The sequence below is a fragment of the Chaetodon trifascialis genome, chromosome 1 (genome assembly GCF_039877785.1).
Source record: "Chaetodon trifascialis isolate fChaTrf1 chromosome 1, fChaTrf1.hap1, whole genome shotgun sequence".
Taxonomy (NCBI): Eukaryota; Metazoa; Chordata; class Actinopteri; order Chaetodontiformes; family Chaetodontidae; genus Chaetodon; species Chaetodon trifascialis.
In genome coordinates, this window is record NC_092056.1 from 27,005,007 (window position 1) to 27,027,199 (window position 22,193).

Below are 22,193 nucleotides of genomic sequence, written 5' to 3' on the forward strand. Positions count from 1 at the left end.
GATTTCTCTTTTTATCACACACACACAAACATACATACACATATCCGGCACAACAAGGTGAACCAGGTTAATGGAAAAGTTGCATCGTGGTCCACACGGCGGGAGCTGTCAGTCATCAGTCACAGATAAGCCGTGGGTCGAGGCCCCTGATTGGATAGAACAGCATGGGGAACAAACATACCTCCTTAGACGAACAATAGAAAGGCCAGAGAGAGAAGAGAGGACATAGGGCTAAATATGCAGGGCCAGGGAGGAAGAAAGAGATGAACTCATTTCATTCTGTATATTTATATTTAAGTGATCGCAGGGCACAAACTCAAAGCTCCTTTTAAAAGCATTCATTGAATCAGTCAAAAGGTTCTATTTATTGCAATTAAGCAGATTTATAAATCAAATAATTTCCCTCTCAACAGAGGATCGTTCCAAGAAGTTATTATCAGACACCCTGTGTAAAAAAACACAGCAAATGCACATTTTATAAACTTCCTGTAGGCTGGATAATGACGCAATTGTTGCTTAGTAGTAGATTAAGATTTGATTCAGGGCTTAAGCAACGTTTTATTGCCCATTATAAGAATTTGTGATGTGGATGATTATCCTTTTAGCGCAGCTGGAGGAAGCGATGAGACTTCCACTTCCTCCTGCTTCCAATGTTTTCCAGTCCATTTGCTTCAGGGTGAAATCCATTTCATTGAGTGGCATGTACAGGCAGTTACACGTTTACAGTGTGAAGAGTGTTTGGATCGTAAAACATTTTTTTCTCTGACAGATAATGTGGCATTGTCATCATGTCCCCGTATGTCTTTGCCAGGGAGATGTGCTACTGCAGAAGCAATTTCAGTGGCTGTGTGGCAGGACTGTCCCGCACAGACACCTGTTAAGATAAGTGGAACATGGATATTACTCCAGATTCAAAGAGCAGAACACAGATTAAAGGTCGGTGGTAGGACACCACTGAATAATTGACAGACTGTCCCTTTCTGAAGAGCAAAGTGACCCTGAGCAGTGTGGAACAGATGGACTTTGGATTCTTCTGACCAAAGCTTGCACACGCACGCACGCACACACACACACACACACACACACACACACACACACACACACACACACACACACACACACACACACACACACACACACACACACACACACACACACACACACACACACACACATACTGCATCCTCCTTATTGTGCAAACCTTCCAAACAGAATCCCACAGTTTCACACTAATTCTCCGTCTGTATCCTTTGCCTCACTCACACACACAAACATGCACACACACACTCACACATGCACAGACATACAGATTGTGTGTGCTAAACCCTGCTGTTTGCCAAATGGCCTGGTGGTGGGCAGGAAATGTCGAACCCAGCGGCCTGTGACAGTAAAGGCCTGGGAGAGATGGCTGCTGACCTTAACCTGCAGGGAAATGGACATCCCTCAGACACACTCACACACTTTGCATGCATTAAGTCTTGACACACCACCCGTGCTCAAATGCATCACTCATACCAACACTCGCACATACCGCTTTTGCTTCAGAAGTGTGTATGTGTGTGTTTCTGTCCTTCCCAGACTCACCTCTGCTTCCTCGTCTGTGCTACAAGCTGTTCACTGTGCCAGGGGCCCCATTAGTGATGTCTGATAGGTTTGGCCCGTCCCGTTTCTTTTGTCTCACCGTCCGTGTTATTGGCCCGCTCTGGTGTACAGCGTCTTTCTGTTTACCGCTCTGACGTATTGCGCAGAAGCGAAAGGGACGCGAGCTGCCAGGAATCACAGCCTCAGGGAGGACTGCGAAAACACCAGAGTAGAGATCAAATATTTGAACCTGCTGTGTTCAATACATCCAAACCCTCACTTGAACAAAGGCTGTCACATCCCTCGTACATGACGGTACATCAACCCCTCCCGCTGACTCAGAGTGTTAGATGAGTGTGGGATTTGTGTTTGGAGCCAGGTGTGCTGAGAGGAAGGCATCTTGGCTTCTATTAGCTGCTCGTTGATGGTTACTGCTGACAGTGTACAAGCCCAGGCTTCACCCCGGGGGCCTGTTCACAGTAGACACACTAGCTCTGCTTTGGAGGTGTAACAACAAACAAAGATTGAGAGCCTTTTTTGTGAGATAGAAGAAATGGTTCTACTCTTCTGGCATTTAAGCATTTGAAAATGTAAATGATGTGCAGGTGACAAGATTTGATTTGCCGCCACCTTCTTCTGAACTTGTGCAGAGGCCAAGTCAGTTTCACATGCGATCATTCGAGGAACCTTAAGATGCTGCCTCTCAAAGATTAAAAAATACTTGCCACCAAAAAGGTCCTGTGACATGACACTTTAGTGTAATGTAATGTACAAAGGTGTGTAAGTGAAAGCAGAATGTATGTGAGGCCTGCATGCTTTCTTATATATCAACTTTATTTGTAATAGCTCGGCAGCTGTTTGATCATGTTTCTTTGAACCTGTAGTTATTTCATGATTTCACCTTTACATGCTGTGTTTGAACTAAGTAACTAAGCAAGTAGCTCAGGGAATGCTGTCGTAAGATAGTGGGTGGTGGTACGGTTTCGCAGTGGAGTAAAGAAACATCCCCTGAGCATCTGTTTCCACGTCTAAATGACCTGCAAATATATGCATGCAAACCATGTTGGCAAAACAACTCTAAACTGGGAAAAATGGCTGCTCTGCTTCTGAAATGCCTCTAGTGGACATTGGATGCTGTGAAGCTGCATCAACCAAACCTAACTGTAACCTTGAACACATTTGCTGGCCTGAGCTAAACTGCTACCTCCCCAAGTGTCAAACTTTATAATTCACTCAGCATAACTGAAATCATTTTCATATGATTCCTTCTGTGATGGAGCAATGTATTTTGAAACCCAGAATGGATGTGAGCAGTCATGCTGCGCAGCCACAGCACAGTCAGGAATATAAAGAGAGAGGAATTGATTTTCTGTATCAGTTATGATGAATCAAGTCGTCTTTTGTCCGTACCTGAGGGTTCATCGTGGTTCACTTCAAAAGGCTACTGATCAGCATGCGGGAAATGCAGCATCAATTCTTCAGTAGTTTTAGCAAAAGCTCTCAGAAGTTGTGCCAATATCATGAAATCTTAGACTGTATAAGCTCTGCATAAGCACAGAGGAGGATACACTCGCAGACTGCACCTCCTGTAATGGCCTTGGCACTTTAGCCTCACTGCTGACAAATGGCTGACATATCCCTGGTGTAATAACAGCTGTGCACTCTTTGAGCTTTTCATCTATTACAAACACATCTGACTACTCTTCGCCTCTCAGTGTGTGCACTGCGTGTCCAAAGAGAGCTGTCTGGGACTGGTTTATAACTGCTCCTCTGGCAGCAAGCATAACGGTGCAGTTTGTTGAGAGAGAGTAAGAGAGATGGAGCACTTTAGAAGCGTAACACCCATCTGTTCCCAAAGTTTGTCATTATGTGTGTAGGGTATGGGTGTCGTGGTGCATCTTTCTGTGTGTACATCTGAGTGTAGCATGGCACAGTGACTAAGGACATATTTCAGTTCCAGGGTCACTGTCAGGCTGCATGTGTGCATTAGAACTCTTTCACTGTAACACACACACACACACACACACACACACACACACACACACACACACACACACACACACACACACACACACACACACACACACACACTCTGGCAGATTAGAGTCTTGCCATTTACTGGTTTGTGTTTGTGGCTTTGAAATGGCTTGTACAGGGATGGAAAGTATTATCCAGAACAAACACACAGAAAGAAAAACATTACCTGCACGACTCTCGATTTTCATATGTGACTGCTTGTATATTTATTTTCCACCATGGTACTCTGATCATTTTGCATGCACGTCATCTGCTACCCACACACACAAATGGTAGTAATCAGACCACTTATCTTCCACAGCCTTTCCGGCTCTCCAGGCATGATATCAAACAGGGCCGCTCTGACAAGCCGAGGCTCCCAGCTCACACCGTGGCTCGCCTTTAATATCAATTGATTTTTTTTTTTTCTGCCACTGCTTCACTCATAAGGATTCTCCGGCAGAGGATAATATTTCTGAGCCGAGTCCGGGGAGCAATGTATCGCTTTCTCAGTCCAGACGCCTTTACAATTACACCGGCCAGCGGCGTGCAATCCAATTCTTCACTTGGTTCTCCACTGCTGCGGTGATTCCACCCTCTTTCTCCCTCCCTCTCTGTCGGTCTTTCCATCTCCAGCTCTGTCGCTTGCTTTTTCCTCCGTGCTGTCAGACTGGAAGCATTCCCCTAAATCAGACTCCCACCTCATCACCTCCTCCACCAATTGTGTTCGACTTAAAGCTGCAACTGATTCTTGTCATGGTCTTGTCTTTATTACCACCAGATGACCTTTTGAAAGGATCCGACTTAAAAAACGGACATGAGACATTTTCCTCTCTCACAGCCCTGATTGAAAATGACTTAGCATTTCTTTCATGTTTTTTCCCCTCCCAATGTATTTCTGCTAAACCCATGACACTTTGAAATACCCTCATCAAAATATGAATCTCTGAGCTGCACAGAGACCAACTTCCCGAGGATGATATAGAGCCCGCAGTCATTCATCTGTGCAGGGGCATGAAAAGAAGGGATTATATTTCATTCAAATAGTTTTTTCTTCTTTTTTTTTGTGGCAGATAAATTCCCTAGCTTGCTTTTTAACTTTATGAAAGTCTTTGAATGTTTTATTCCTTTGTGATGTGATGCTCGCTTGAGGCTGCCTCCCTTGTGCTGCGCTTTGCCAGACGGCACACTGGGAGGGACATGACCTTGAAATAACGTCGCTGAGTCTTTAAAGTTCAAGTTTAAGTTTCCTTTAAATGGTTAAATATGGAGCCAGAAGGAAAAAAGGACAATTATTATCACTTATCATTATCACTATAACTCACTGTATGCTGGTTTTAGGCACACATTTGTAATATGATGTGTGTGTGCCCGACCTTGAGCCTCGACACTCACAGCAGCATTCAACATCAACACTATCTAAGCATTGACACGCAGGAGTTAAACACAGCATACATAAATCCCACCTGAACTTTCTGCATTCTCTGCATGCTCTTTCTCTTTTCAATCCTTGAATCCTTCTACTTTCAAACACACAGCAGGCAATTAAAAGAATATTCTTCCATAACAAATTGTTGCACTTGAATTCTTAAATAAACCCTCATAACTAACTGTTTTAAGATTTTCTGTAAATAATAAGGAAGGAAACTGAAAGAACACAAACACCAGCAATGTAATCACAGGGAAATAAATGAATTCATGAAGTCTTTGTTCAGTGCACAGCATTAATCAGATATGGTGATGCTTTGTCAGCTACCTGATTTGCAGACTCGCAGCTTTGTATATAAATCTACTCCTTAATCAAGTCATTTTTCATCCTTTCGGGTTTGACTGTATTTCTTTTGTCAGCGTCTTGACAGAAATGTCTGAGATTTGACTCTGTGGAATGCTGTTTGTTTGGAGATGATTTACTTCTGACCTGTTGGACTGAGCGAGTGAGAGAAATGAAGACAAATAGTGAGAGAGCAAGATTCAGAGAGAGGTAGAAGAAAGGAAAAGAGGGAAGGAAGTATGGAGAGAAATAAGCAAAGATGTAAGAGAAGGCTGGATGGAAAGACAGATGGAGGGATGACAGAAGGGAGAGAACGAAGGAAGGGGAGAAAGAGGGAAGCAAGGACAGAAGATAAGATTTAAAAACACAAATATGGAAGAAGGGAAGGAAAGACAAAAAAGGAGGATAGAACAGATAGACAGAGGGAAGAAAGGAAAGAAAACAGTCATAGGATGGAGGGATAGAAAGACAGAAGTAAGGACTGAAGAAACAGACAGTATGATTGACTGACAGAAAGAGGGAAGGATGGGATGGATGAATAAAAGAGAGAAAAAAGAAGTTAGGATGGATGGAAGGAAACAAGGAATGGAAAAAGACAACAAAGACAGAAAGAAGCAGGCAAAGACAGAAAGATCTAAGGCACTACTCATCTTGTGTCACATCTCAGTGCTTTTAATTTTGGACAAAAAGTCAAATGAAGCGGAGCTGAAATTTATTTCTGTTCTTCAGGGACTCACAGCAGCATTCTCTGGCAAATGGCTTTTCACTTTGTCAAATGTAGCGCGGCTGTACAGTATCTGCGAAGGGCAGGAAGCGGCAGCCAGGCCTGCTGCAGGCCCTGCCGGCCCATCCAGCAGCAGGAAATGTACTGTGGCTTGTTAATAGCGCGTCTTAATTCGTCCCATCTTCTTTTCCTGCTCTTTCCCACCTGCTTGTCTGTGTGAAGCGTGATTTCTTGCCTTTTTTTGCCAGGGCAGAGGACACATTTAGCATTTTTCTGGAATCCTCTCCCAGCTTTGCAGCTTTTTCATGTATCATTTTATCATCTCAAAACGCTTGCTGTGGGTTTAATAGCACAGCAAAGGTACAGGTTTCAGTTGAATTACAGATGTTTTCTATCTCTTTCTTTCTAGGAGCGTGTGTCTCTGTTCTCTTATTGTGCAGAGATGAAGAGTCAAGTAGTTATTCTAGTTTATTTGATTTTCATGACAAATGTGTGTCATCTCTATTTATTAATGTGCCTCTTTCATTAGTCATTCTCTGTGTTTGTTTATGCATGCTTAGGCGAACAGTAGTGTTTACTCTTCCTGTTTCAGAGAAGTGCCTGAGGTTGGTACACACATGCATTCACGGTGGAAACAGTGTGATTAGACTGAGGCAAAGCAAATAAGAACACAGTCGCTGCCCTCTGCAAGGCTTTTTCACCTGCTTTATAGCGCAGCACTCTTGTTTTTTCAAGCAGCTACTGGAGTCCTTCACATTTGGGGTCGTAGTGTCTGAGACGCTCACTGGAGGTGGCAGGTGGGGCCTGCCAGCTCAACTTACCTCATGGGTCCAAGCCAGCAGAGCAAGAGTGGGAGACTTGAGGTCCCTAACGCTCCTTTGAAGGAACAGAGAATTGTAAGGTCACACAAACGAACAGTTCAGTATTTTAGATTTATCCTTGTTTCCTTGTCGGGTGTTCAGTGAGAAGATTGATGCCTCTCTGATATCTTGCTGTGAAAATAGCGCCAGGAGATGTTAGCTGAGCATAGATACTGGAAACAAGGGGAAACAGCTAACCTGGCTCTGTCCAAACGTTCTAAAAATCCACCTTCCAGTACCTGTAAAGCTCATTTGTTTAATCGACTCTTCTTTACCTTTCCACGGGTTTATAAGTGGCCATGTGCAGCGGCTTCTCACGGTGCAGATCAGACTTCAGGAAGTCACTGTGCCCGGCCAAGAGGAAGATATTTTTACCATTTGAAAGAGCTGGACTCGCTGTTTCACCCAGCTTCCAGTATTTATTTTAATCGAAGGTCACGTCTCCTGGCTGGAGCTTCATATTTAGCATACAAACATGAGACACATAAAAAAGTGAATAAGTGTAAATGTCAGTGTCTATGTAATATTTAAGATGTTAGGAAGAGCATTTTAAAGTCAGCTCTGGCATTATAGAAGGTAAGTCCAGGGGAGTTACTGTAAGAGTGGAGTTATATAGTCAAAATGATTAGCTTTGTTCATATCCATGCAAGAGTGCTTTTCCAAAAAGCTATTATTTCATCCCGGGTAGATAACATGACAGTAAGTCTATAAGGTACCAGAGGATGGACTAAAGTCTCAGTGAAAACACCACAACTTATCATCTACCGAGGAAATGAAGAGGATAGAAATACATAACTACGATCCAGCAGGCCTCAGCCTAGCAGACTGTGGTTGTAGTGGGCAGAACTGAGGGTGACCTGGTGGAAATGAAACACTCTCAAAGGACGAGGTTTTGACGAAATGGATGACTCTTCAGAGTGTCTTTAATTCTTGGTTTGTCTCGGCTTTTCTTTGTGGTTGATAAATGATTGCGATTTATGAATAACAGCAGCTTTATCATCTAAGAAGAAACATTTTTAAACCTGGCCCAGGCCTCAGCAGAGCTTGCTCAGCAGAGCACTGTGACTGCAAGAGTGCTGAGTTGTTGTTTTAGAGGTGTAGACAAATGTCCTTTTGCTGCTGCAACCCTCTGTGTTGGCTGCAGGAAGATTTCCTTAAATGCCTTTTGGCACAAACTGATGTAATTCCTATTTGTGACTGTTGATTAAACCCCTTTATACAGCACATAGTCCTGTGATACATGCATATACTTTTAAAAAACTAAACTTTGGTTTGATTGGTTTACCTTTTTAACTCTATCTTGCTGACTTTCCATTTTTACTATTTCCATATTCAAAGTCCTCGGACAAACGTGCGTGTGCGCAGTTATAGTCCAGCCATGCTTCTCTCACCGTCTGCCAAATTCTGCCATGACCACATGCCTCACTGATGGCCTGAACCACATATGCTTTTTCAAATACTCCTCCTGCAAGGGGTCTCAAGTTAATATTAAATACTCCATTGCATTGTTTTTAGCTTTGCTCAACTCAATTCATGAATAAATGAATCTTATTTCCATATCAATTCAAAGTTTGAGGCAAAACTTAGCGGTATTCAATTATTTAATTAATGATGAGTGCAGCTGAATGGGTTGGCAGCATCATGCCTGCATTGATGATGTGATCTTTTTCTACTTCGCCCCTAAACCTCAGGCTAACAGAGCACGAGTTCTGCTTGGTGGCAGCTCTGAGGGCTCTGCTCCTGCCCATGCCTTCTTGTGTAAAGAGTTAAGGTATTCAGTGTTCTGGCCTGGTGAGCTGGAGTTCCCTCAGGCACACACAGCTTTCATATTCTGTGTTGTGTATTTGCAAGAATAATTCAGTATCAAAAGAGGAGCAATCAAAATTGGAACTTGAAATAGACTGTGCAATGACCCAGAGAGTAGCTGCACGTCCTGCACTGATCCATGAAAAGTCTCGGAAAGTAATGGAAAACCTCATTGTAGTTTTTGGGCTGGAAAAATAAGACAATCATAGCAAACGTGTTACCAGAAAGTGTCTTCTTTAAACATCCAACAGTTACAGAACAGCTCTAGAATTCATTTGGAGTCAAGTTTGTGTCTACCCCATGACCTTAAATCCAATCTTCACTCTCCTTTTTGCTCTCTTTAGTTTATTTCCACCACCCCCTGAGGGAAACATCTGGCTCTGTAGCTGCTATACTATTTTCTCTAGTGAATGCTAACTTTGCCAGTCAGAGAGTTTTTAAGGGCAGCCTGCTGGATCTTAAAACCACGCTGATGAGAAGGGTAGATTGAGTGTCTGGCTGGTTCATTTAGCTTAGTTTAGCTTAGCATCAAGACCAGGGAAACCAGCCAGCCTGGCTCTGCCTACAGGTATCTAAATTTGCCTGCCAGCGCCTGTAAAGCTCACTTATCAGCTCATTTGTATAAACTGTACAAAAAACGAACTGCTTAAAGGACAGTTTGGTGTCTTACACAGGGCTGGATTATTTCTTGGCTGGTCACTGCAATTTCCTCCTCTTTTCAAGCTTTATGCTAAGATAAGCGGGTGCTGGCTGTTGCCATATATTGAAGAGAAGGAAATGGGAGTGGTATCAATCTTCTCTTTGCAAGAAAGCAAAAGTGTATTTCCCAAAATACTGAACTATTCCTTTAATGAAAGCATATTGCAATTTTCAGTATTGAGTTTTTTTTGTTTGTTTGTTTGTTTTTTAATCTTATGATGCAGTGTATCTTACATTTAGTTTGAGTTACACATTTGAGTCATTTTTTTAAGTTCCTATGTGAAAGGTACCAGCAGCAACATTGGGTTTATGGATGGCCACAGTAAAGCTACCCCCTCAGATCAATGATATGCTGCCCTGTATCTGTCAACAGCTGAATCCCCACTGTTTACCCAACAGCAAAGCTCCCTCTTGGATACATGCCATACATCGTTAGATATCATCAGCCTGTGATGTTGAGTGCATTTCAGGAGTTATATCATGTTCATGTGATGCAATCCATTTCTGTGGCTTACTCAACCTCCCTGAGCCCACCTAGTCTTCTTCTACTGCAGTTGGTAATTTCCAGTGCAATTCCCCAGGAGAGGCCGATTGAACTTGGAGCGTTGGTGGATCGGCGTGATGGCTTAGTATGTAGGTGGAGACAGCATATGAGAGAAAGAGAGCACATTTTTGTTGTGTTCACATGCGTATCCGCTCTAAGGGCAAAGCGGGACAGGGTTAAAACAGCATGTCTGTTTTCATCAAATCTGCCTCATTATTTGTGCAGTTTCCCTTGTAATACACAGTATTAAAGTTGTAAAACTTGAATCACCTGTGTTCAATCTTTTGTCTTTTCATTAATTAGTCTAAAGCCCAATTCCAGGGAGGACTACAGAAGTCTTTAAAGTGTTTGATTTGGCCTGAGCTGTGCTGACATCAGACTAGTGGCTTCACATCGGATGCATCTGATATGATTTGCTACCTTTTAGCAGTCTGTCGCAGAGCTGCTTTTGTGAAGCGGCACATCTCTCCTTTTCTGCTTCCCTGTCAGGCTCGACACCATTTTGGTCACACTTCATTGATGTTTTTAGGGTGCCTCTCAAAAGGTTGTTTAAAGAAACATTTGAAGACTCAGCTCATTGTGTGGTTGCACAGTCATGTTGCCGAGGTTCGATTGGAGCGCACCGAGGAGGGAGTGAGACTGACAGGGAGTGCATTTCTCCTGTTTCTCCATTATGCATCTCCATATCTTCTCCTTTGCCAAATGAGTCCTTTGTCTGCTCAGAGACCAGCGCTAATGAGAGAGTTGCATTGCAGCATTTTTGAAGCCATTGCTCCCCTATTCATCAGGAGAGGTTTGTGGGGTTTTTTTTCAGCTCAGCCATCCCCATCTCTCTGTTCTCTCGCTACTCTCTGATTTATGGTAACGAGGTTGTTGGCTAAAACCAGCTCTTATCAGCCAAACAAAATGGCCCCCAGCTTTCTGCATGTGTGCATCTGAAAGCAGGCCTATTTATGTGTTGTTCCCTGGCTCTGTGTTTTGTAACTGACGATGGATCTGAGCGTCTGTGCATGCCGGTATAGGAGCTTGTGTGCCTTCATGTCCAAGAGTGTTGCCATGTTCTATGAGTATACATGCATGTATCAGTGTATTTATGTCTGTCTGTCTGTCTGTCTGTCTGTCTGTCTGTCTGTCTGTCTGTCTGTCTGTCTGTCTGTCTGTCTGTCTGTGCTTGAGAACGAGATGAAAGGCCTCTACTCCTGTGAGTCACAAGCTGCTGCCTGCTTCTGAAATGGCCCTGAATAGACCGTCACTCAGTCAAACTGAAGATGATTGTCTTTGCTTACACACACACACACACACACACACACACACACACACACACACACACACACACACACACACACACACACACACACACACATGTAGAAATTACACATAAAAACTGTACTTTCAACAAGTAAAGAAGGAGAAGATGAAAGGAACTAATGGACACAAACAGAAAGACATTTGCATGTGCATAAATCCAACAATACACACAAGTCTTGAACAGGAAAATCATGAAAGACTGAAAGAACTGCGACATTGTTAACACTCATTTTGGCAGTAAGACAAAGAAATATGGTCACACAGACCAAAACTGTCATTTACAGGCACACAGGTATAAGAGGAAAAGACTCAGTGTAAGAAAATTGTGTTTGGGTACAAATATTTTCCATTTTCTTCTGTTCCAAAAACAAGTGAAAATTTTAAAATTCAGGTTGTCTCTTTGCAACATATTTGCTTCAGTCGCATGTGATTTATTCCGTGTGATATAGTCAGGTGCTCCTCTACAAGACAAACAACTGTGATGCCTCTTGTCTGTGTTTTCCCTGACTATCCACGAGCCCAAAAGGTCTGAGGTTACTGCAGAGAAAACCTCTGAAATGTTTATTCCCTCTTGTCTCTGTGTTTCCTCCCCATCTTTCATGTTGGCTCTCACCCTGCATCCACACTGTAGGCAGCACGAGTGATGTGTCGCTCTATTCTGAGCAGTTTTGACAGTCTGTATGTTGTAGTGTTAGTGTAAGTATTGCCTTGATGGGCCTGATGGCTTGTGGCCTTCTGGAGCCCCATGAAAGAAGTGAAAAGCCATGTGTTTTTATTGCTGTAGCTCTGTCTTCCCTGATGTTACCTAGTTTTCAGGAAACTTGGCTTGCTGGAAAGCATTATTTATGTGTGTGTGCACATCGTTATTAGTGATACAGTGCTGAGCACTGAACACTCTTGTTATTCTGCGCGTTTCTTCTTCTTTAACTTATTAGTGATACAGTAATAATGGGTGTGTATTGCACGGAATGTTCATGTGTGATGTCATCGGTCAGAGTGGGAGAGAGCCTAGAAAAACTCCAGATTTTTTGTCTTTCCACACTCCTCCCAGCCACAATTTACACTCTAGACACATGATTTTTTCCACATTTGTAGACATATTTGTTCTGTCTCTCACAATACGCTCAAAAAATCAGAGAGACTTACAGAATTTGAATTAGCAGCCTCTAAGTGCGGCCACGTCTGCCTCTGCTCCTCATAGACTCCAATACAAAGATTTTCTGAGAGAAGCAGAACGGACCCCTGTTTTAAACTCGCAAGTGTCTGCAAAATATTTTGTGTAGAAACACCAAAAGCACACCGAAACGTTCAGGAAGTCCTTACAGCGATGATGGTCTGTGTTTTTTTCTGATAGGAGCTACCGTTCTCTCAGCATAAGCCCAAATGTGAGAGCAGTGCAGAAGCAGAAAATGGCTCTTTTTCTCCACATTTCTGTCTGCCCCTGTCTGTCTACCTGGGGGGCCCCTATCATCAAGGCAACCACCACAAGTTGCCATGACAACCTTTGAGCCTCAGTACTTCTCTGAGCACTCCTCTCCCACACACACACAAACACACATATGAAGCTTCATGTGATTACAGATACACACACACACACACACACACACACACACACACACACACACACACACACACACACACACACACACACACACACACACAGAGACACACACAAACACCAACACCCATGTAACCACGGTTAAAATCCTCAAATGTGGCCCAGTAGACCTCTATAGCAATTACAAGGAACTCATGCAGTGTTGTCTGTGGTGTTTACTAACACAACACAAACAGAAACACACACAGCTGAGATGTGTGTGTTTCTATGTGTTTTTAATAGCACTGCAGTGCTATAGAGGTCAGTGTTATGTCTTTAGCACTGGACACTGACCTCTATAGCACTAGCCACACACCCCGGCGTTTGCGCACTGTATCACTCTCAAAATCTCCTGCTGGGGGGAAATTTTCTAGTTGGTTATTGTCCTACCACGTTTTTGCACTGTTAAAAAAGTGATCATACATAACCAGATGTCCTGATAAGAAAATAATAGATTGGCTGATTTGGAGTCGTGGTTTAAGTTCAACTCTGGTGTTAGCCTGTATTTTTCCTACTGTCAGCAAACTCCATGAAAAAACCAAAACCAACGAAGCAATACTTTCCAGCCTCCCTGCTTTGTCCGTGGCACTCAGGTCCAAGCCCATTGTTCCGTCTGAAGATGTAAATCATTACAAACACGTCACGTTGCATAGTTACATTTTTCAAAAAGCCTGAATAATTTCTTAAAACAGCTGGTCTGTGTAGTTTTTAGCAAAACACATTCAAATAGGTAAAGGTGTTTGTTGAATCCAGTTGTTAGCTACACATGTGTTGTGTTCATGGGTATTACTGCAGTATGGTTATGGTTAAGTCAGGAGAACATCAGCATGACTTTTGGTTTCACTGGGACATGAACAAGTTTGACCCAACCATCCACCTCACCTCTTCCACACTTGGTCTTTCTTGCTTTTTATGCTACATCGCCACACTTCCTCTTTCGCTGCCGTCACAATTACTATGACCACCAGATGTCGCTGCCTGACAATAAACGTAAATATGGGTCGTGATAACCTACTTGCAGAAATTGAATAAAATGCTAATTTCTCAACAACGCTAGAACTCTATGGCACAGAAGAATAACATATATCAGGCTTTGGGTAAACAGTCAATACTTCACTTAATTGTTGGTTATCTTTGCTCAGGGTTTGTTAGCAATAAGGAAATCACCTTTTCCTGTTTGTTAGTGGTGTGCTGTTGTAATGATCTTAACAGAATGTGGCCATACATACTTACCTTGATTGTAAATTGTAATGAAGAGCTGGGAAATTTGAATTGCTGAGATCAACTCCAATGACACAAACCCTCAACCAACATGATGCTTGAACAAAGTGAAATCTGATTTGTTGTTGATGGTGTATGGGGGAGTAACAAATGATTATTTCATTATTGATTATTTATCTTATAATTCTCTCAGTAATTAAGTCTGTAACATGTCAAAATGAATGCCACATGCCCACCACAATTCATCATAGCCCAGTGACTTGAGATTTCTGACCATTTGTGTCTGAGCATGAATCACCTCACTTCCCCCAAGGATGCTCAGTATTAGGGTGATATGAGAATGACTCACATTAAAGAAGCTGCAACCGGCTAATGAAGTGGATTCTACTGAATAAGATCCTTAAAATTAATATCAAAATATTCCTCAACTAATTTAGTGTTATTTTATTTGTGGGAAGAAGTAATCAGAAATGTCATGCCGCTCTGCTTCTCTTTGTCTGTATTATACTTCACCATTTAATGTAATTTCAACTCATCTCACTGTGTGGGCACCAAAGCAGTGAAAGCATCAGTAATGTCCTCATGCTTCTCTTCATCTCTGCTCTTCCTTTTACTTTTCTCTTGTCCTTCTTAATTCCCAGCTCCTTCCCTGCCAGCCCAGCGCTCCCACATCTCTCGTCAACCTTTGTTGGTTATTCAGAATTTGACTTTTATTTAAATTGCGTGAGTGGAGGCAGCAATGACACAGGCTATATTGTCATTTTCTATGGGAGTGAGCTGAATTCTGATTTGAACCACTGTCTCTCTTTCACTCACACAAACACACAAATCAATTATTTTCAATTAAGCTCAGTTTAATTATTTTCTGTTTGCTTTATTGTCATGGATTGTAGATGAACAGCATTACCAAATCAAGGAAATACATTAATTTAAAAAAAAAAAACAAGAATGTAAACAAACAAGCAAACTACTACATCACAGTGAACATGTAAAAGATGAATCCTAGTGAACAATACACTATCAGTAAGTGATGTGTGTGGACTGGATTGAGAAATAACTCATGAGTGCTTGGATCATCTGTACAGATTCAACAAGTTTGCATTAGTCCTAGTGTACATTTACAGTGTTGCCAAATGAGGAATGCTCTCAAGAAAGAAAACACACAAACCAATGGAATATAAGCACTGATGCACCATGTACCAGAAATATGGTTCACATGTTAATCTCTCTGTTCTCTCTCTCTTTCACAGGGTCCCATAGAGAATGATGTTGTGATTCATGTGGCCCTGATAGCGGAGAGCCAGAGGTAAATGTGTGTGTGTGTGTGTGTGTGTGTGTGTGTGTGTGTGTGTGTGTGTGTGTGTGTGTGTGTGTGTCTGTGTGTGTGTGTTTTACCGGCCATAAAGTGAGGCTTTCCACTCGTCTCTTCCATTAAGCTCTTAGAGCTCTAATTGTGATGAGTGCATAAAGCCAGAGCTCAGCCATTGTGTGTGGGTTCATGTGAGCATGTGTGTGTGCACGCACTTAGATACATATGTAAGAGTGTGGGTGTATGTGTGTCAAACAGGGTCAGATGGCTCTGTGAAGCTTGTTAACCTGTAGCTTTGGTTCTTTCTGCTGGAAGTTCCCCATGAGTGCATCATCTTTCTGACTGCTGTCCACTTGTGCGCTCCAGTACACACTGTGGTTCAATTCCAGCTATAGCTCAAGTGAGTAAAGATTTACAATAGACATGATTTAAAATTATATTTGTGTGTGTGTTTGTGTGTGTAGACTGCAGGTGTTTTTGAACACCTATGGCATTCAGACCCAGACACCCCAGCAGGTGGAGCCCATCCAGATCTGGCCTCAGAAGGAGCTGGTTAAGGTAACACAGACGCACATTAGTCACACGTTGTTCAGTCACCAATCAGTTAACAAGCTTATCAAACATGCAGCTTACACTTATGTAGTTTGTTGTAATTTTTGAAACAATGGGTCCTTAACTTCAGAAACAAGCAAACAGACATGACTATCACAGGCAGATTTTACTAGCGTTAACAAATAGCAAGCTAACAGTAAGATTGTGTGGTAGTTGTTAACTCTCTGTGTATTTTTTGTGAGAAACCCCTGAAAGGATCTTAAACATGCATACATTAGCTACATATACGGTACTAAGCCTGTTCAGTGCATGTCACTAGCTTCTTTGTTACAATTTGATTATCCATGTAGAAGACGTGGAAATATAGGAGCAACAATCTTGTATTGCAGGGTAGAGGTAATTTGCCCTCGTTTAATAGTATAATCTGAGAAACATAGTGTGAGAAATCTTCTATAGCCTCTAGACTGATACCAGACTACGGATACTGTAGATGCTAGGCTATAGGACAGGACCAGTAACCTTAGCCTAAACTCTGACTGAGTTATTACCATCTGAGTCCAGTCTTACACTAGCTCTTACGCAGTGGATGTGTCGATGTATGTGCCCCGAGTTTTTTTTTTCACCCCACACAACAATGTAGTTAGCTAAGAATATACTGACTGTTGCCTTTGGAAAGGATACAATGTTATGCTACTACTGAAGGTGACTAATTAGCCAAGTATGCTAGTGTTTATTATATTATAGAACTGTTTATTCCTTACACTTTCACTTTTGTGTTTTTGGTTTTGGAAAGGTTCATTTATAAGATGCCATCTTCCAATCTTACATGCAGTATATTGCTCTTCCAGAGCTCAACAGACCCGCTGTGTTGAGCTAGTGTTGCTAAGCTATGATTGGACAATCGCTATTTGAGGGAGTGGTTTGCCAACAGTCAATTGAAACCTTACTGATTACATTTCAGCAGTCACTGTAGCTATCAATATCCCAACAGAACTTGGCGCAGTCGGTCCATCAGCTGTCAGTCACAGATTTCCTGCTCCTAAGATTCTCCTCTTGATTGCCCCATCAATCATAGCAAGGCTGCGGATTGGCTGAAGTGACTGATCAGTTGAATGGTGATTGTTCACGTCGATTGATCAGCCTAATGGTGGAGCTGTCACTGTGTCACTCAGGCAAATTGGAAATACATGGAGCTGAGCAGCTTCCAGATTTGTTCTCAGGAGGGTATGTTGGACAGTTCTGTAAGACATGAAAGATGTCACAAATGTGATATTCACAGAGGTTCACAGAGGTTCATTCAGAATCACTTCCATCGTCACTGACCGTTTCCCCTGCGTTTGAATACTTGGTAGTTAAAATATGTATAGTTGCTGGGATTTAGAAGCTTCTGATGAGAATGCAATGAAACTGTCTGGATGAAATCTCAGTAACTTTAAAGAATCTGAAGAATTCAGAGAAACAGCTTCTTCTTGTGAAAATAGATCATGGCTTTTCAATGAGCCAAATAGGTACCAGCATTATACTTACTCAACCTGAGAATAAGACTCAGAAGATGAAAAATGAAAATGTTATTCCAGCCTCACTCTCCTATTTATTGGTTACACTTCTCTGTATTTTATTCAATAAGCATTTTCTATTTTGTATCTCTTTGTTGCTTAATCAGTCACTTCAGTGGCTTTCTTATGTAAACGCCCCAGTCCTGTCACTTAACAAGGGTTAGGTGATTTTCTACTGAAGTAAAATGATTATGAGGATTGGTACAGGCGAGTGTTCATTTTAGCAGCAATGCTAAATGAAACATACGTTTTGTGGCAGCCCAATTTTAACAGAAAACGTTCCAAAACCTGCAACCCTAATTCTGAAAATGGGGTGAAAATCAGAAATTTATCTCATAACTTACTTACCCTTTTTTCATGAAGGCATTACATTTAATGTTTAACCTCATCAAATTCATTGATTTTTGTAAATATCAGCTTATTCTGAATTTGCTGCAGCAACACATTTCAAACATATTTGGACAGGGAAAGACTGGGAAAGTAGTGGAACGTTCCAAAAACACCTGTTTGGAACATTCCACAGGTAAACAGGTTGATTGGTAACAGGTGATAGTATCATGGTTGGGTATGAAAGGGGCATCCTGGAAAGGCATTCATTAGCGAGGGTGGAGCGAGGTTCACCACTTTGTGATTAGATGAAGGAGATTACTGCATAGACTCAGGAACACTTTGTAAAAAACGTTGTCTGTAAACACAGTTCATTTGCAAATGAATTTGCATTCTGTTTTAATCCCTCATGTTGCTTTCCGTATTGAGATGTTGTGCTCTCATCAAAGGGATGGGATTCAGTAGAATTTCATAAACTCTGAATCCACCAGCAAATCTGCTCATCACCTACATCATTTCAAATCCCTTATCAAATGTATTCAGGGTCAACTTGTTTTACCAGTGTACATTACTCTTTGTTCATAGAAATGGTAATAGATTAGAGATAGAATAGAAAGTAAATAATAGATATACTAAAAACTTTTTTAACCATTTAACTAGTACTTAACCAACTTGAAAGTGGATCCCAGCCCTCATTAACAAACAATAAGGAAGGTTAGATGGGGAAAAAACTGTTGATTTAACCTGCATGGAAGTGCTGCCAATCTGTTGTGGGTGTAAATATTGCAGTCTGAATCACATCTGTTAGGTACGCTGTCAGTAACAGGAGAAGGAACGCACAGTCTCTTGAACATTTCGTGAGTAACAGTCCATCACGAGCTGCTGTTTCCATCCTGTCCACTTTACTTCTTTCATCTACAGCAGATTACACCATTTGTGCTGTCGTATCTGTGACACCAACCAGTCCCTCCCATTCCAACTTGTGTCTCACTCTCAATGTATCCGTCACTCAAACCCTGGTCTCTCCTCTAGGTTCTGTCCCTCATCTGCATGTGTATTGTTTGAAGTCTGCTATCTCCCCCGTCTTCTGTCTTTCCTCCATCATATCCATCACTCAGGCCCTGGTCTCCTCCCTAGCCTCTGTTCCTCATCTGTCTTCTCTGTTATGTGGTGTCTATTCTCCATGCCACCTTCTATAAACAAACAGTTTCTCCTATCATGTCATCTCTGTGGGCTCTGTTCTTTAATCTTGGCCTCTCTGTCCTCTGTCCATCTCCTGCTGTATCCGTCACATCCGTTTCTCTCACCCCGTGCTCCCCTCTGGGCTTACGCCCTGCCCCGCCCTCATTATGTCTGTTACACCAAACAACTCTCCCCTCCAGGTCTATCATCTGCCTTTGAACTGTCATACCTGTTACTTTTTCCTTCTCTCCCCACTGCCTCTTTCTGCTGCGTTGTGCTCAGCCTCTCAGATGGATATGCAATTGTGAGTCAGAGCGGACGCTGTGCGGAATATTAAATCCGAAACCCAGCCAGACGTTTCTTACTCGACAGAATCTGTTTATCTCAGAGTCACCACCATCTCCGGTGCTGCAGGCTGCATTTGCTCACCTCACCTCGTCCCTCGCAGCCGTTTGATTGTGTTGACAACAGCTGCCCGACGATGGGAGAGTGGCAATTACATTTTGCAATGTGTTATTCCCACTCGTACACCCTAAAGCTTATTCCCTTGCAAATCACAGCTTTGCCCAAACATAGCTTTCCTTTTAGCTGCTTCTCTCCTGGTTTCATATCTGATGGTCAATGTCGAAATCATTGTGGGTGACATTTTGTCTCTTGGTGACTCTAATTTCTGTACATGTTAAAATCAGGTCCTAAAGAGACACTCAGAGACAGGCTTCAGGTCTTTCAAAGACTTTCAATGGAAAGACGTGGGTCATATTCTCATATTTTTGTCAGTTAAGATTATTGTCATTTCACTCACCAGCTTGGACATTTGGGGAACGTGGGGCAGTTGTTGTCCACTTGTCTCCACAGTTGTAGAGCATGTAGCTACAATTAGCGGGGGACTACTTTGTGTGTTTTGGTCAGGCTCAAAGTGTAGTATTAAAAGTATTTTCTTAGCGCATTGCTCCTATAATTGTCACTTATCCATTTCCCAAATCCCAATGGTGAGGTGGTAAAATATTATCACAACCAACAGTCATAATGGACAAAAATATGACCCAGCTACACAAACACAGGAAGTTCCCTTTCTCTTTTTCCTTCACATTTGATGAGTTGTTGGTTGCTGTAATCATTTCTCCTCTCCAGTGCTCGCTTCAAAGGACTCCCTTCGTAACCTGAGCACAAAGATGGGGGTCAAAGTCTACAGTCCTCTTTTTGTATAAAAATACATTTAAAAGGTTCAGCAGAAGGCAAAATGGATCTTTAGCAGGCAGAGTTACTCAAATCAGATGGGTATCCTCCATAGTTAGTCTTTTTAGTGCGGAATTGCTTCTTTGTATTCCTATGCCTTCACCACAGCTCTGCAAAGAAATGCTGAGCTGTAGAAGCCATTAGCTTCACCTGAGGCTTTGAATGCATTTTTACACTGCGGACTTTGACCCCCATTCTCCTTCCTTAAAAGTCAAGATAGTAAGGGATTACTCGACAGGAAGAACATTTACAGCAACCTCTATCAGAATATAAATTGAAATCCCATTATTTAAAAGTTTAATCCCAAATTCAGCAGGCACAGACAGTGTCATTTTGAGCTGTCTGGCAAAATGCTGAACCCGTACCTGCAGGTTTCCTTTAAGTCCTTCTTGGTGACAGCATCTGCTGCAGAAGTAAATCTGTTATGCACATTTTATGGCATCAACAGTTACATTTACACTATTTTGGGGCCGTAAGTATAAAAATGTGCAGGAACCTACTCCTGTCTGAGTGCCTATGAAATTGGGGACTGTCCCTGTAGTAAATTCAAAGTTTGCCTGAAAAACTGTCCTTTCTCACACCTTGTAGCCACTGTAGAAATGTAAAACACAGCATTTAAATACAGCTTTTTATTATCTCTCCCACCTGTCAGGCTTGCTGTTTGTGCTGCGGTCAGTGGAAATGTGCGGGAATGAAAGGATGCTTTGATAGGCTGCCTGTGTGTTGTCATTCTTCATTGGTATGCTGCACACAAGAAGTGTTGGGTGCAGAGGTTTTTCGAACCTCCTTTGGCTTTTCTCCTCCAGGTCTCATTCTTGCCTGTTAGGACAGTGATTTTTAATGCCACTTAATCCTCAATTAGCATTTCTCTTTTATATGTGTGTGTGTGTGTGTGTGTGTGTGTGTGTGTGTGTGTGTGTGTGTGTGTGTATGTATATATATATATATATATATATGGAGAGAGAGAGAGAGAGAGAGAGAGAGAGAGAGAGAGAGAGAGAGAGAGAGAGAGAGAGAGTTCCTTTCCTTTTTTTAGTGTAATTTCTTTCAATTTCAAACTCTTGCTTCTTCCTGTTTTGTTCAGATCAGCCTTTGGAAAACAGTGAGGAAGTCCACCAGAGTAGCAGAGCACCACCTTTTGGTTGACATTGTGAATTGCAGCTGGTTTGAGATGGAAGAATACAGCATGGAGGGCTTGATAGGCAGATTTCCTGCAGTGCCACTTGAGTGTGTGGATGCACTGATGCTGTTTCATGATAGGATAGATTGGGGGGTGGTATTTAAATTTAGAATTTAAAGCTGTCACAACGGGAATAAGTACTCTGGTTTCACACTCAGCCAGACACATCCAAAATATAATTCACACATCTACAGTACACAATAGTGCTTCAGCTCATGCGCACATGCACACACACAAACATGCACGCACACATAAACAGGAACTTGTAGCGAGTGTGTCCAAGGAAACAGAGCGGAGAGATCAATGGCCATCTTCTTTCTCTTTGCATCTTTGAATCAGTGCATTTTGACAGCAGGCCACACAGCGGTAAGAGGCTTTTATCTAAAGCAGTAGAGAAATGCTCTAGGAACTGATAAGCTGGAGCTCTTGTGTTCTCCTTGCTGCCTTCTCCAAATGCATTTCAGAGACGGCTGAGAGAGAAAGCCATGACCTTTTCCTCTGCTTTGTTTTGATGAACTGGGAATCTTTTCATGTAACAGCTGGGTAATTACTCCACCTGCAAAAACAGTCAAATATTTCTATTTATCTGTCTTGCTATTTATATCTGGGTAATTGTGCACCAGTGTTACTAATGTCACAATTAGAGCAAAAGACTTCAATAAAACAGTGTTGCTGGCTCAAGCTTGTGTTAGGGTTTGAGCTGAATCCACCCCAAAACTCTAAA

At 42.2% G+C, this 22,193-nt stretch overlaps 1 protein-coding gene across 4 annotated transcripts in view; it reads left to right on the forward strand.

Annotated features, from left to right (window-relative positions):
- phkb (phosphorylase kinase, beta) overlaps positions 1-22,193 on the forward strand; it is a 94,717-nt gene that overhangs the window by 53,411 nt on the left and 19,113 nt on the right. For all 4 annotated transcript variants that reach the window (XM_070983908.1, XM_070983966.1, XM_070984132.1 and 1 more), the window contains 2 exons: positions 15,378-15,433; positions 15,901-15,994. In XM_070983908.1, the coding sequence (XP_070840009.1) occupies positions 15,378-15,433; positions 15,901-15,994 (150 nt within the window). The remainder of the gene's footprint in view (positions 1-15,377; positions 15,434-15,900; positions 15,995-22,193) is intronic.